We start from the raw sequence: 13,497 nt of genomic DNA, 5'->3' as shown, positions 1-13,497 counted from the left end.
GGTTTATGAAGACCTCGAAAAAAGAACGAAGAACGAATCGTTGAAAATGTGAACACCCCTCATAGAGTAATACAATGTTCCATGATAACATATTTGAATTGCACGAGTCATTACTTTAAATACAACACTTCTCAGAAGTTGACTATTTTTCATTCTTTGACGGGGGGACGACTGATAAGGGAGCCGTCAGCAATTACAGGGGGAATGTCGGGGAAATCAAGGTCGGACTGTGGCATAAAATGTGACCTTCCCCATAGTCCGTTTTGCAAAAAAAGTGACACTCCCTCAATTTTCTTTCTCTACAATATGACCCTCCTCCTGTTCAAAATGTTTAAATATTTCAACGAAAAACATTTTTAACACCCGGTCCACATAGTCGTTAGAACTCAACATTAGTAATCAGGAGGTCCTATGTTTCACTGGAGACAGTGAATTTTTCTGTAGTCATTTATAGTTTTTAAAGGCATTTGTTGTTTCCCACTATACCACTACAGTGAGTTTTTGTTTGCAGTAAATCAATGCCTGTGTTTGGATCGAACCGGCTGAAGTGAAGTCCAGAACTCCCGAAGACTAGACAGTGAGCGCACAACTTAACTGACAACCTCGAACTGAGGTCAACATCTCCACTCCACCACATTATCCCCCAATATTTTACCATGCTGTTCTCCCTTTACTACTGTGATACCCGCTCCTCTCCTCACACCATAACTAACAGTGAATTCACTGCATTTCACTGAAGTGCTATCATGATTATTACTTTACAATGGTGGCAGTGGTGGGATGTGGTAGCAGTAGGATTTGGAACCGGTGGCATTGGTGGTGTATCATGCCAAACTAACAAAATAATGGAAAGTTAGATAAAAAGTCAGTCAATGTAAAATGTGACCCTAGCACTCCCCTAATTTCCATTTTCTTAAATATGGCCTCCACCAACGACCAATTTGTAAAAAGATTTCCCCCCCCCCATTTTCCACGGCCCTGCCCCCCCCTGTAATTACCTATGGCTCCCTAAGTAACAACTGCTGCAACGTTAGTGAGTCTTTATTGTTTGTCGGGACTCAGTAATTACAAGGGGTTAAATCAAGTGTAGACTATACTGATGTCATCGGGCCGGGCTTATCAGCCTGTCCTAATTTTGGGAAAGGGGGTTAGACTGCGCCCACAACGGCTGATATGTCAATCTAAATCAAGTGCCGTCTTTCGTGTAAAGTACGACCCTCCTCGATTCCATGTTTCTAAAAACTGACCCCCCCCTACAATTTTCTTTCTCCCCATGTCCAAATATTTAAAAATTGTGGGTTAAAATGATGTCAAAAATGAAAAAGGACCCCGAATTATTACGCTCCTATTCCATCGCTGCCACAATATCGATACCACATAGATCTCATTTGCATAGCTGAAGGCAAGACAACCCCAAAGACTGATGGGTGCTATATCGGCATTGCCTGGACTGAGATCAACCATTGGATGTAGCAACTGTGGGGTGTACATGGCAGCCATGGGATTTAGCAACTGTGGGGTGTACATGGCAGCCATGGGATTTAGCAACTGTGGGGTGTACATGGCAGCCATGGGATGTAGCAACTGTGGGGTGTACATGGCAGCCATGGGATTTAGCAACTGTGGGGTGTACATGGCAGCCATGGGATTTAGCAACTGTGGGGTGTACATGGCAGCCATGGGATGTAGCAACTGTGGGGTGTACATGGCAGCCATGGGATGTAGCAACTGTGGGGTGTACATGGCAGCCATGGGATGTAGCAACTGTAGGGTGTACATGGCAGCCATGGGATTTAGCAACTGTAGGGTGTACATGGCAGCCATGGGATGTAGCAACTGTGGGGTGTACATGGCAGCCATGGGATGTAGCAACTGTAGGGTGTACATGGCAGCCATGGGATGTAGCAACTGTAGGGTGTACATGGCAGCCATGGGATGTAGCAACTGTAGGGTGTACATGGCAGCCATGGGATGTAGCAACTGTGGGGTGTACATGGCAGCCATGGGATGTAGCAACTGTGGGGTGTACATGGCAGCCATGGGATGTAGCAACTGTAGGGTGTACATGGCAGCCATGGGATGTAGCAACTGTGGGGTGTACATGGCAGCCATGGGATTTAGCAACTGTGGGGTGTACATGGCAGCCATGGGATGTAGCAACTGTGGGGTGTACATGGCAGCCATGGGATGTGGCAACTGTGGGGTGTACCTGGCAGCCATGGGATGTAGCAACTTTAGGATGTACATGGCAGCCATGGGATGTAGCAACTTTAGGATGTACATGGCAGCCATGGGATGTGGCAGCGGTGGCAGCAGTAGAGGATGCAAAAATAACAAAATAATGCTATCATAAAATTGTAGGATGCCATCATCCCCTGATTTTATTTTTTCTTAAATGTGGCCCTCTCCGACAACCGATTTGTTGACCCACCCCCAAATTCCATCCCCTCTCCCTCCCCCCTTATTTGTAATGAATAAAATCCCATATGGGATATCATATATATTACTTGGGATATGTTGTTCGAGCATTAAATCGTTTGAAACAAAAGGATCACATCCGATGCGGCATGATCATGAAAATCTTTAATAAAAAAGTCACGGATTGCAATGATTGAGCTGTTCAACTTTTTGTGGAGTTGTCTGGGCGCAATTTTGCTCAAGACAAAATTATCTTAGTTTACTCGATTATCATTTAATTTGCAATCAAAATTCTTGAGCCAAAACAAGTTTTACTGTCGGTAAAACTTGAGAAATGAGTATTTCAAGATCCTTAAGAAAATGCAAAAATATCTATTACCATTGTGATCATGGCAGTAGCAACTGATTGACCGATACTTATTGCGATTGTACGATTTCGACGAGGCCTGGAAAAGAACTTTCAATGAGCTTAACTTCCATCATGGCAATTACTAAACTAGACTGTAGGATGTGTTGGGTTGTTCCACTCTCGTTGACCATGTCGTCACACATAGGAGGGGGGGGGTCGAACTATTGTATCTGGCAGACTACTACTAGCGTAGACTATAGTGACGTCATCAGGCTGGGCTTATCAGCCTGCCCTGTTTGGGTTAAGGGAGGTTAGATCACGCCCACAACGGGCTATTTTAAACGCCGTCTCTTGGATCAAAATGAATATGAGGTCAGAAAATGTCAATCCTCACGTCAGCTGTAAATTCCTAGCAACCATGACCACGCCCGTAGCAACTCTGATGACAAGACTGAAATTAAGTAACATTGGAAGTAACCTAGAGAATATCGTTCTGATTCTGTACGTTATTCGGTAACATTTCCCATTTCGATGCATCATAACGAAATAAAACTGTCACTCGACCCCCCCCCCCCCCCCGACATGCTTTTGCCGATGCTTTCCTAATATTTTGTAACTGGTCTCGATAGATAGTAATATATGAATTTATAGATAGTAATGAGGTCCTTTGATTCTCGTTGTCTTTCGAGATATGTTTATCCGTCCGAGAATGAAAGAAAACTTGACAGTTTTCTCACCATATATAACAATATTTCAACATCATCGATATTAGTACTATAAACGTAACAATCTAATAACGTTCGAAATAACTATTCACAAATGATGAGTGTTATATGTTGGGACATTGAACAAATGAATAAATGAGGTTTTACCAAAGATTAACTTTGGTGTTTTCCAAAAGAATGAGGTGTTGTTTTGTTGTTGTTGTTGTTGTTGTTGTTGGTGGTGGTGGTGGTGGTGGTGGTGGTGGTGGTGGTGGTGGTCAGAAACCAAAGACACCGACAGGCAAAAAGTGACATGTCCCTTGGATCATGACCATAAATATGTGTTTGTATTATATATAAGTCATCCGATGTTGTACAAGTATATGTAGCATTAATAATACACATGCAAACTTTGTCAAAATAAGCTGCTTTACTTTTTTTCTCTCGGGATACGATTTAAAGATTTACATGCAACAAAATACCTGCTAAGCCGTACGACCTCTGTATTTAGCTATCATGGTACATTCATATGACATTCAGACAGAACAACTTTGAGTTTCACACAGCAACCAATTCTATCATTTTTCCTGCTATGCCATGCCTAATCTAGACCTAACACCGATTTGCTATCATTGAGTAATCGATAATATAGCATACTGGCGTTGCCATTAAATTTATTGACCTTTAACCTTTCAGGTGAGGTCATGTACTTACACGTGATGACGGTTAATAGCAATCCTATCCTCACATAAACCCTAGCTGCACAAATAAAAGAAACATCGCCGTCTGGACACTCGCCGTAGCATGGTGACACGGGTCGAATTCTGCAATTTTTTCTGTATTAGTAATTGAATGTACAATTAAATTGTGTTGGCACAGCTTATCAACAACCAGACTATTTCAGCACCTAATGCCTGTCAATCCATAGCGGAATCAATTGACCCTGCCCCCTCCTGTTCACGGCTCGTCATAACACGTAATTTCATTACAAGCCTGTTGGCCTAAAGGTACAGCGATCACATATCGTTGTTATAGGCTCTTAGAAATGTGAACACAGCCAGCCAGATGTGTCGTTAAATCATGAGCGGAAAGAAACTCTCCATTTTCATCGATATGAAGGGTAAGGGGATTGAAGCGAATTACTTCGAAAGCTCCTACAAAGACGAGGGGGATCATAAAACTGATTCGGAAGGTGTACACAGGGATACAGGTTAGTAGCCGAACAACCGTACCAAAGCCGACTTAAAAAGATATTGCACCTCTTTACGCGGCCAATTCCAAACAACAAAAATACACTCTCGTGATATGGGTGTCCTGAAACACATATTTCATAGGTGGTCAGTGGAAATGTCACGACTTGAATAGTTTACGTAATTAATAAGTTGGTCGGCCCAGACAGAGATCCGCAAAAACAGCCCCTATTCAACCGTATGAATATGATCTGTATCCTTTGAAATTGTCTTCCTTCATTTAGACTCCAGTCTTTGTGTTAGGGCATAGCTTCACTCGAGTGGAAAGGGCTTCTTTAAACACTCGTATATGGAAGAGCAGTCAATCCTTTCTTCTCTTGAATACCCCAGGGGCAGCTAAAGTAAGGGTGATAACATGGACAGCTACTTATGATAAATTTATGGAAGGGTCACTGCTAAATTGTATTGTATGGGACGGTATTCGCTGTGTTCAACTTGAACATTGAAACTAACGAGTGCATTTTAACATCAAAAAGACAACCTGAGAGGGTACAATGGTGAAGTAAAACTATACGAGTATATATTGACGGAATACACGTAATCTCATTTACAGGTTATAAAGAAGTCCGTGTTAACGGTCAAAAGGCCAGACAAACTTCGAAAAGGAGATCAAACAATGCTGATAAACCGAGGGAGAAGATAACCCCGACCCCTGTAGTCATTCTTAAGGGACTGTACGCCGACAACAACCCTATCTATCTTGGGCCAAGAGTTACGAAGTCCGAGGAACAGAAACCGAAGACAAACAGCTCAAGGACTTGACGTTCACGCCTCTGTCGTGATTATGACATTGATACCGTTCGAGAACCTTTCTTGCTGTTGTTCCCGTTTATGAATTCATTTTTCAGAGATGCGATAGCGGATACGCTAAATTCACCAGTTTTAAATCATGAAGTCGCCTACATTGATTCAAACCTATGTCGTCAGCTATTTTTGCATGACGTTTCAAGCATTTTTTGTGTACATTTTGACTCGATTTAATCATGACATTGCTAACATTTGCTGACAAGAGAACCTTTCTTACTGAGAGGGATGAATTCATATTGGAGATACAATAGACAAAATAACGTAAAAGTGCACTAAACATCAGTTTTAATCATAAAATCGCCTACATTGATTCAATCTCCCCTCCACTGTCTATGATTAAACAGTGTGGTCAGCTGTCTTGCATAATATTAATATTTCGGACATTCTGTGAGTACATTTTGTTTATATATAAGCTTATAGATGGTAATTTTAAAGATAAAATATTGACATAAACCTGTTATTCTTAGTCTTTCAATATGGTATTTTCGACAATTGAATGGTATACACCTCGTTAAACACAGATAGCTTAACTATCTCTGATTCAACATAAGCGTAATATACAGGTTGCTTTGAGTTTAGTCTGTGCACTGATAGACCCTCAACCAACTACCCTCCACCAACGACCCTTAGTCTGTGCATATACCCTCCACCAATGACCCTTAGTCTGCACATGACCCTCCACCAACGACCCTTAGTCTGTACATAGACCCTCCACCAACGACCCTTAGTCTGTACATAGACCCTCCACCAATGACCCTTAGTCTGTACATAGACCCTCCACCAACGACCCTTAGTCTGTACATATACCCTCCACCAATGACCCTTAGTCTGTACATAGACCCTCCACCAACGACCCTTAGTCTGTACATATACCCTCCACCAATGACCCTTAGTCTGTACATAGACCCTCCACCAACGACCCTTAGTCTGTACATAGACCCTCCACCAACGACCCTCCACCAATGATCATTAGTCTGCTGTAAAATATGAAATTCGTGCCATGCTAGTAACTACCATTCACGGTTTAGAAGCATGCTAGGGCTGAAAAACACAACGTATCTAGATCTTACAGTCTAATTCGTACTAAAATAAGTCAATGCTGTAGTAAGATCGTATATCGACTCTAAATTTAAGTCGTCTTACATCTTTTCGCGTTATTTGTTTTACGAATACAAAGTTCTTTATTAGTACTGAAATTTGTCGTAACGGTTGCTATGAACTACAATATTAGTCTTGTAATATTCACGTTCTAGGACTTCCAGTCGACGTCTGCAGGGTATTGGATTCGTTGACTTTTGGGTTTTAATATTTTAACCAAACCTCACATTTTTTATACTCACATTGCACATCGTGGATCAGATCACCGTGGTTTTATCAAAATGTTTCATCCAAACACCCCAGTCATCATACATCAAATTGGATTTTTAAAATGAAAGTCAAAAATCGCATATTCAATCTAGAATTTAAACCACCACTATGTAGATACATAGATTACATCGTTGCGTCTTGTATATAAATTTTCTATCGCAATATCACCATTTTTAATTTCCACAGTTTACATCTACCAAAAAATGTGCATACTATATGTCAAACAATTTACCTCGATGCTGAGACACCCCAAGTTAGCAACATCAACAACTATATGGACTTGTCAACGAAAGTAGTTTGTTTCACCATCTGAACTAGACTGAGCACACTGTATTCATCCATCTAGAACTATAATTTAAAATAAGAGTTCGCATAGATAAAACATGACAATATATAACTAAAACCACAAGCGTACAACGCGTAAAGAACTCTACAAAGAACCAATGTGGTTACTTTTCTGAACAAAGATTTCGGATGGAACAAAGGATGATTTAAAACAACGATTAGATTTAGCAATTGATGGATGGTGGTATCTACCACTCTTGGTGGTTCGCCTATTGTGACATGGATGCGAAGGCTCTTTTTAAATCAATGTGAGCCTTTGAACACAGACAAATGATTCTACCCTTTCACCTTGTTTAACAATAATTTAGTCACCCTTTTTATGCTGACCCAAATTACACCATCTTGTCCTGAGTAATCTTCTGTGGTTATCTTTTGCATTGTTTGCAGTACACGTATTTGCTGGGTATTTGCCACGCCCATTAAAATACGGGTACTCCACTTACATACAAAATGGGATGCAAAGGACAAGCTAGTAGATAGAAACTTAGCTAGCTGCTAGACCCTCGGGCAATTCTGCTAACTTTCAAGGGATCACGAGTGGCATAGCGCCAAAGGTTTGCAGCACATTAGAAGTAGTGTCATCCTCGACCTTTGTTCCGCAACCTCCCGAGTGCAGATCTGAGGTCTTACCGCAAGCCTAATTATGAATTCAGATTAGTGGGCTGGGATGGACATGAAGTAAGACAAAACAGAACCCCCTGCTAAATCATATATAGGTGGAGTATGGACTGAATATCCCAGAATCTGCCAAGTGGTTTTAGGTTGAAGTTATTTGACCAAACGTTTTGATATCCCATACTGCTTACTATGGATCAAATCATCTTGCATAGACACGCCTAGCATTGACTTGCCATGTATCAAACACCAGCTTTTAAGTATTTCACCAACAATTGCGTTGTTGACCAAAGTTACATGCCAAGGTTCACGTCACCTTGCCTTTAACAATGATACATATCCCAGCCCTGAAACATACTTTCAAATATCAGATTTTCAGATAGCAACCCTCATCTTTTGAACATCCCAAAGGTGTTCCAATCCGTTTGTTCCCCTCTGGAAATACATTTCCTCAAAACATGTCACTCAAGATGACATGTATGCAAGTTCCAAATTCAAATCAGTTTGGAACTTACATCTATGCTCCTATAGATGTAACAAATGCAGATAATAATAATAATAATGTTGGTTTTAAAAAAAGCACTTTCCCACTCTATGCTCAAAGCACTTTACGATTATTATCCCTGGCATGGATCTATAGCGACACAACAGCCCTTTATACTTCCTCAACTCCCTGGGGAGCACAATTCATTGTAGCATTTACAAGCGCATAGGATTAAGGCATTCACATTGCAACCTCTATCCTACCAGGTCCCCAATTATACAACTGGGTTGACTGAGGTACGATCATGGTTCAATCTTGCCCAAGGACTTAACCCATTCTGAATTAAATGGACTGAAGGGGGTGAACCTTCAACCTGCAGCTTATTGAAAAGGTATTCTACTTACTGAAGCATTACAATCACAACCCATGGAAAAACACCGGTGCATCTGCTTGCTTGTGGTAAGCAGGAGCAAGACAAGTTTCATGCAAAGACCATACAATGTAATTAGTACTGGCAACTTATCGAAGTATATAACCATCACACAAGCCCTGGATCCTGGGACTATGTTTACTGATTGAAAACTTAAGTGAATTTCACGATAGCATGCAGCTTTTCTGTTTGATACAACCACGCAGAAACCAACAAGAAACTGCATATGCCAGACTTCAATAGCAAGATCGGATTTTTTTGCTACATTTAGACCAAAAGAAATAAACCATTTCAAAGTATTGCAACGCTATGCAGACGTTCAGGTGGTCGGTTTTTCTTAGTATCAAACACTGGATGAAGGGTGCAGAAAATGTTCATTTGATGTCTGTATGTTGGCATGTGTAGTTCATTTCACTTAGACAAAATGAAGCAAGAAACTGTACTTATTCAATCCTTCTGTAGCATGTCTAGTTTCTTACTGGTTTTTGCATGGTTGTATCACACAGAAAAGCTGCACGGTATTGTGAAATTCGCTGTACAATTTATAACACTGTCTCACACAACACACCATACATGTAACTCACACAGACAAGTATAGTTTAGACAATGAAAGTTTTAATTCCTCTTTGTCCAGCACTGAATACAATTCAGAGTAAAAGTTTTACTAAATAGAGATGAGACGATGGGACATGGATGAACTTCACTGTCATCTGGGAGTTTTCATATTTTTTTGATAGCTAAATTTCTGCATCCATTTTAATCTTCACTGTCGACATTTTGTGTGTGCAACCCTGGAAAGGAGAACAGAAGTGATATTTCTATTTAGTAACTCAATAAGTCTTGTTTATAGATATTGGTATGTCTACACATGTCCTTTCTCATCTTAACAGACTAGTTTGTATTCTTACGCTGATCATATTAACTATACTGGTGCATACCTTTCAGTGGTGAATGAATTGGATAATTGATGCTGGTGAATTTTAACATTTACCTGCACTAATCTATTAGTACAATACTTTCATCAAATAAGTAGTCAACATAGATGAAATTCACTTTTGCTTTAAATTTGGAATATTCAACAGTATTATGCTACCTTTATTTCAACAGCGTAAACCTCTTTACGGCACTGTCCAAAAAGTATCCACCGAGAGGTATTATTCATATTTCATAGCGTCAGCAGAAATATGTGCTCTGCTTTGCAAGAATGCCTTTTTTTTTAGACACTTATTCAAGTGAATTTTGAACAACACTTTCTGAATTGCATATCAAACTCTTACTCAGAGTAATCTATCACATTCATACTGATTTGCATCAGGAAGGTGTTCGTTCGTATAAGGGTATTGCTTAATCAGAGAAGTTTCTTAGTTCCAAGGAGACTGTTAGCCTGTTTCCTGTACTGTTGTGTTATATCATTACCTGTCGTTATATCTCCTAGCCCTCAAAACCAATTAGCTTGTGTTGAGAAATGTTAGTACTGATTCCAGTAAGCCTCACTCTCAAAAGTCCATATCAAACACTTGTTTACATAATTACATGTAAATTACCACATGTACACTTCACATGCTTCATGTGTTAACTCCTGTGGTCAGCCCTTCTATGAGTGTACACTTATATAATGACTTCATTTCAATAATGTCATGGTTGAAATCAGGTTATCGGGTGCATATTTTCATATAACTATCAATGCATTCCTGTTCTCAACACAAGCATTGGTTTCAAGAGCTAGGAGGTATGATAGCTACAGATGTAACACAACAGTGCAGTCAACAGGCTATATGATTGGGGACATAAACACATTGTCATTTATTTGGGTATAGCCGTAGTCAGGTAAAACTACCTGATATCACTCAGTAAAACCTAGGGACACTAGCAGTACAACAGTGTTATACTTTGAATGCTAAGGTGAATTACCTTTGAATGATGTCACTGCAACATAGGTTACCAATGTGTAGAACTTGTTGGCGGAATCTTCATCTTCGTTTCTTTTCCTTGCAAGTCTGACACGAACCCTGTATGGTACACTCCTAAAAACGATATCACCAATAGCATATCAGTACATGTCAAAAGTCACGCATCTCAAAGCATGCACACAGAGTCTATTGGATGTTCCACATTTTGTTAAGTATCTCTCATAATTTTGTAGGTGCGATACATAAGTATACATATATAAACAAAGCTTTGATCTCAATTGAAGTGTCAATGGTGGTAGTTAAATGGGTGAAATCTATCTGAGGTATAGGGGCATTTTACCCAAAAATTTTCCTCGGAAATAAGGTTTATTCATGATTCAATAAAAAAGGAAAACCATGTTTATAGATTTCTTGAGGCATACTTCAAACATTTGTAGGTACATAAAAAGACTTTGAAAGTCAGACTGAGTAGTGTATATACACTACTGACAGATGTTCTGTCGATCAAATATCATATCTTGAATACTTTAAGCTTGAACTAAGAACTACGTCATCATAAATTGTGGACTGTTTGGACCACTTTGAACTTGTCCTGACTCAATCAGGCTGCCAAAGTATCTAGCCTAGAGACTTTGCTATCTGACTTGCAACATGCTGGTTCGACAGTGTCCCAGCAAAGGATGTTGTCAAACCAGATAGTTCAGTCTCTGGGTTACCATATATCTGAAATATTGCCAGCTTGAGATAATAACATATCATGTCAACATTACTGTGGATTGGGTTTGATCAGATTGAACTTACCTGACTCCCTGTGACCATATATGTTTGTTCAGTCTTGTGTCAATTCTCACATCGGGAGTTCCCATCATTTTTTCAGAAAACTTCCTGATTTCTTTGATGGCACGGGGTGCCCTCTTTTTGAAACCTCTGCACAGATAAAACAAAACATGCAACAATTAGATACCATTCCAGAACATATCGGCTTTATCATAAATTCAATTGAGGAAAATACATATGATATTGGTAACATGTCACATAAAGTATTAGATAACTACAGACACAGACCTTGTCACAAGTATTCATGGATTTATGTACGGGAAATTATTTGAAATACACTAATAATTACCATTTCTTTAAAGCTGCACTAACTCAAACTAGAATGTTTTTAAAAACTGTGTTTTTGTTAGATATAATGACTTATAATATCATACACCCTGAACAGTATTGAATCACCTGTGGGTAAATGTATTTGTGCACCTGTACACATGTAGTATGATAAAATAAATCCAATCACATTAATTTTGGGGTTTGCCTAAATGCAATCACAATTTAGTTGCTATACTGCTTGCGAATACAATTGACCCCTAATCAACATGTACAGTGTTTAAATTATAGGTATTTTTAAGTGAATACATTGTTGGTTGTCTGACCAAAAAAATATATATTGCAGTTACAGCTTGTGCAGTTCTAAATGTGTGTTGACAATTTGTGCTGTCACATGTATTGGCATAGACATGATCGATAAATTTCCAATTCAAATGCTACTTTATTGCTAGCATATGGTAGTCGAACCATTTTACTAATGATCACAGTGCACGATAATTATCTATAATTTCTTTCATAGACATCAATATACCTATAATAAACAAGTTGTTCTACATCTATAAACACCTGTCATTTAATAACAGCTGATGATTGCAGACCACCAACACATTGAACAAGAGAAGTTCTTCCACAGGTGGGTGTGGGGTCTTGGAGTAAAACCTTGGATCTGTGCTTTGGGGGGTCGCTACATAATGCTCACAGGTAATGAGTACCTCTGCGTGGGCAACAGAACAGTAAGCAGAATGGACCAAGGGGTCGAACAGCTAGACTAAGGGGGTGGGGTGGCTGCTGGATAAATATAACACTGACTTGGGGACTTGTGAGAAATGCCTTTACCCCTCAAGTACAAATGTAACAGCAAAATGTGGCTGACAACCATATGAAATTAAACTGTCCCAATTTGTGATTATTAAATTAACTATTTCATATCTAAACCCCAGAGGAATCTGATTGGATTACTTTTGTCTTTAATTGGTTATCATTCTTTCATTGCTAGTACCACTACCGTTTGACTGATTACTTGCATCGCTGAGCATATATACACCAGTGGTATTTTCAAGAAGTGCATTAATGAAAGCAATTGCATACCTGCATGCAATATGACTGCATTATCATTCCATGTTCAAGAAATCGTGTGAACAGAGTTGTATTTTTATGAAATTTTGCTGTTTTTGATAAACATGTCATAATAACACCACCTATGACACAACAGTGCCGTGTAGGAACTTGGGTATTTTCTGCTTCACTTTCACTCGCTTCTCATAAATGCCACAGAGAACACTGCAAGCATTTTTACAAACTGGTACACCATAGGATTCTGTCATATTGGTAATTGTTGACAACACTTTATACATGTATAGCCGTTAGAGAAAGAAATGAGACATATAAATATGTACTTACATGCCATGAATTCTTTTATGCAAGTGAATTGTATATTCACGGGTTACAACGTCATCAAACCGTCCCTTCTTTTTCTCTCCCTTCTTGGCCACCATCTAAATAAAGAAACATGATTTTCATTAGTATTATGATGATGGTACCAGCCAGACACATCTGGGTAAAAGTCAGCAATGGCTACCACATGTATATCATGTACAAGGAGTATGATATTACTGTAATCTGACCCAAGTCAATTTTGTAAATTCACAGATGTGATCTGAATTCAAGTTACAAATATGCATTGTCTTTACATGGAGTGATCGTGTACCTCCA

The 13,497-nt window shown here is 39.4% G+C and overlaps 2 protein-coding genes across 3 annotated transcripts in view; one reads left to right on the top strand and one right to left on the bottom strand.

Moving 5' to 3' along the window:
• Window positions 1-4,468: 4,468 nt before the first annotated feature.
• LOC144438419 (uncharacterized) lies at window positions 4,469-5,617 on the top strand. Its single transcript, XM_078127440.1, has 2 exons — window positions 4,469-4,681; window positions 5,275-5,617. Exons 1-2 carry the CDS (start codon window positions 4,552-4,554, stop codon window positions 5,481-5,483), a joined length of 339 nt encoding a protein of 112 aa, XP_077983566.1. The 5' UTR covers window positions 4,469-4,551; the 3' UTR covers window positions 5,484-5,617.
• A 3,751-nt stretch (window positions 5,618-9,368) lies between these two features.
• LOC144438423 (uncharacterized) overlaps window positions 9,369-13,497 on the bottom strand; it is a 349,033-nt gene continuing 344,904 nt past the window's right edge. The window contains exons 2-5 of one of the 2 annotated variants that reach the window (XM_078127447.1): window positions 13,186-13,282; window positions 11,482-11,607; window positions 10,682-10,794; window positions 9,369-9,561 (exon numbers count right to left, since the gene is read on the bottom strand). In XM_078127447.1, the coding sequence (XP_077983573.1) occupies window positions 9,527-9,561; window positions 10,682-10,794; window positions 11,482-11,607; window positions 13,186-13,280 (369 nt within the window). In that variant the 5' untranslated portion in view covers window positions 13,281-13,282 and the 3' untranslated portion in view covers window positions 9,369-9,526. The remainder of the gene's footprint in view (window positions 9,562-10,681; window positions 10,795-11,481; window positions 11,608-13,185; window positions 13,283-13,497) is intronic. The other variant, XM_078127448.1, reaches the window with a different exon arrangement.

This window comes from Glandiceps talaboti, chromosome 8 (genome assembly GCF_964340395.1).
Source record: "Glandiceps talaboti chromosome 8, keGlaTala1.1, whole genome shotgun sequence".
Lineage (NCBI taxonomy): Eukaryota > Metazoa > Hemichordata > Enteropneusta > Spengelidae > Glandiceps > Glandiceps talaboti.
The sequence above is the reverse complement of the archived record's forward strand: the minus strand, read 5'-3'. Positions and strand labels throughout refer to the sequence as shown.

Bases quoted from the DNA above. Each gene is read 5' to 3' on its own strand.
- LOC144438419 (XM_078127440.1), top strand. From the start codon at position 4,552: ATGAGCGGAAAGAAACTCTCCATTTTCATCGATATGAAGGGTAAGGGG. The intron at 4,682-5,274 runs GTTAGTAGCCGA...TCTCATTTACAG, and splicing joins AGGTGTACACAGGGATACAG to GTTATAAAGAAGTCCGTGTT.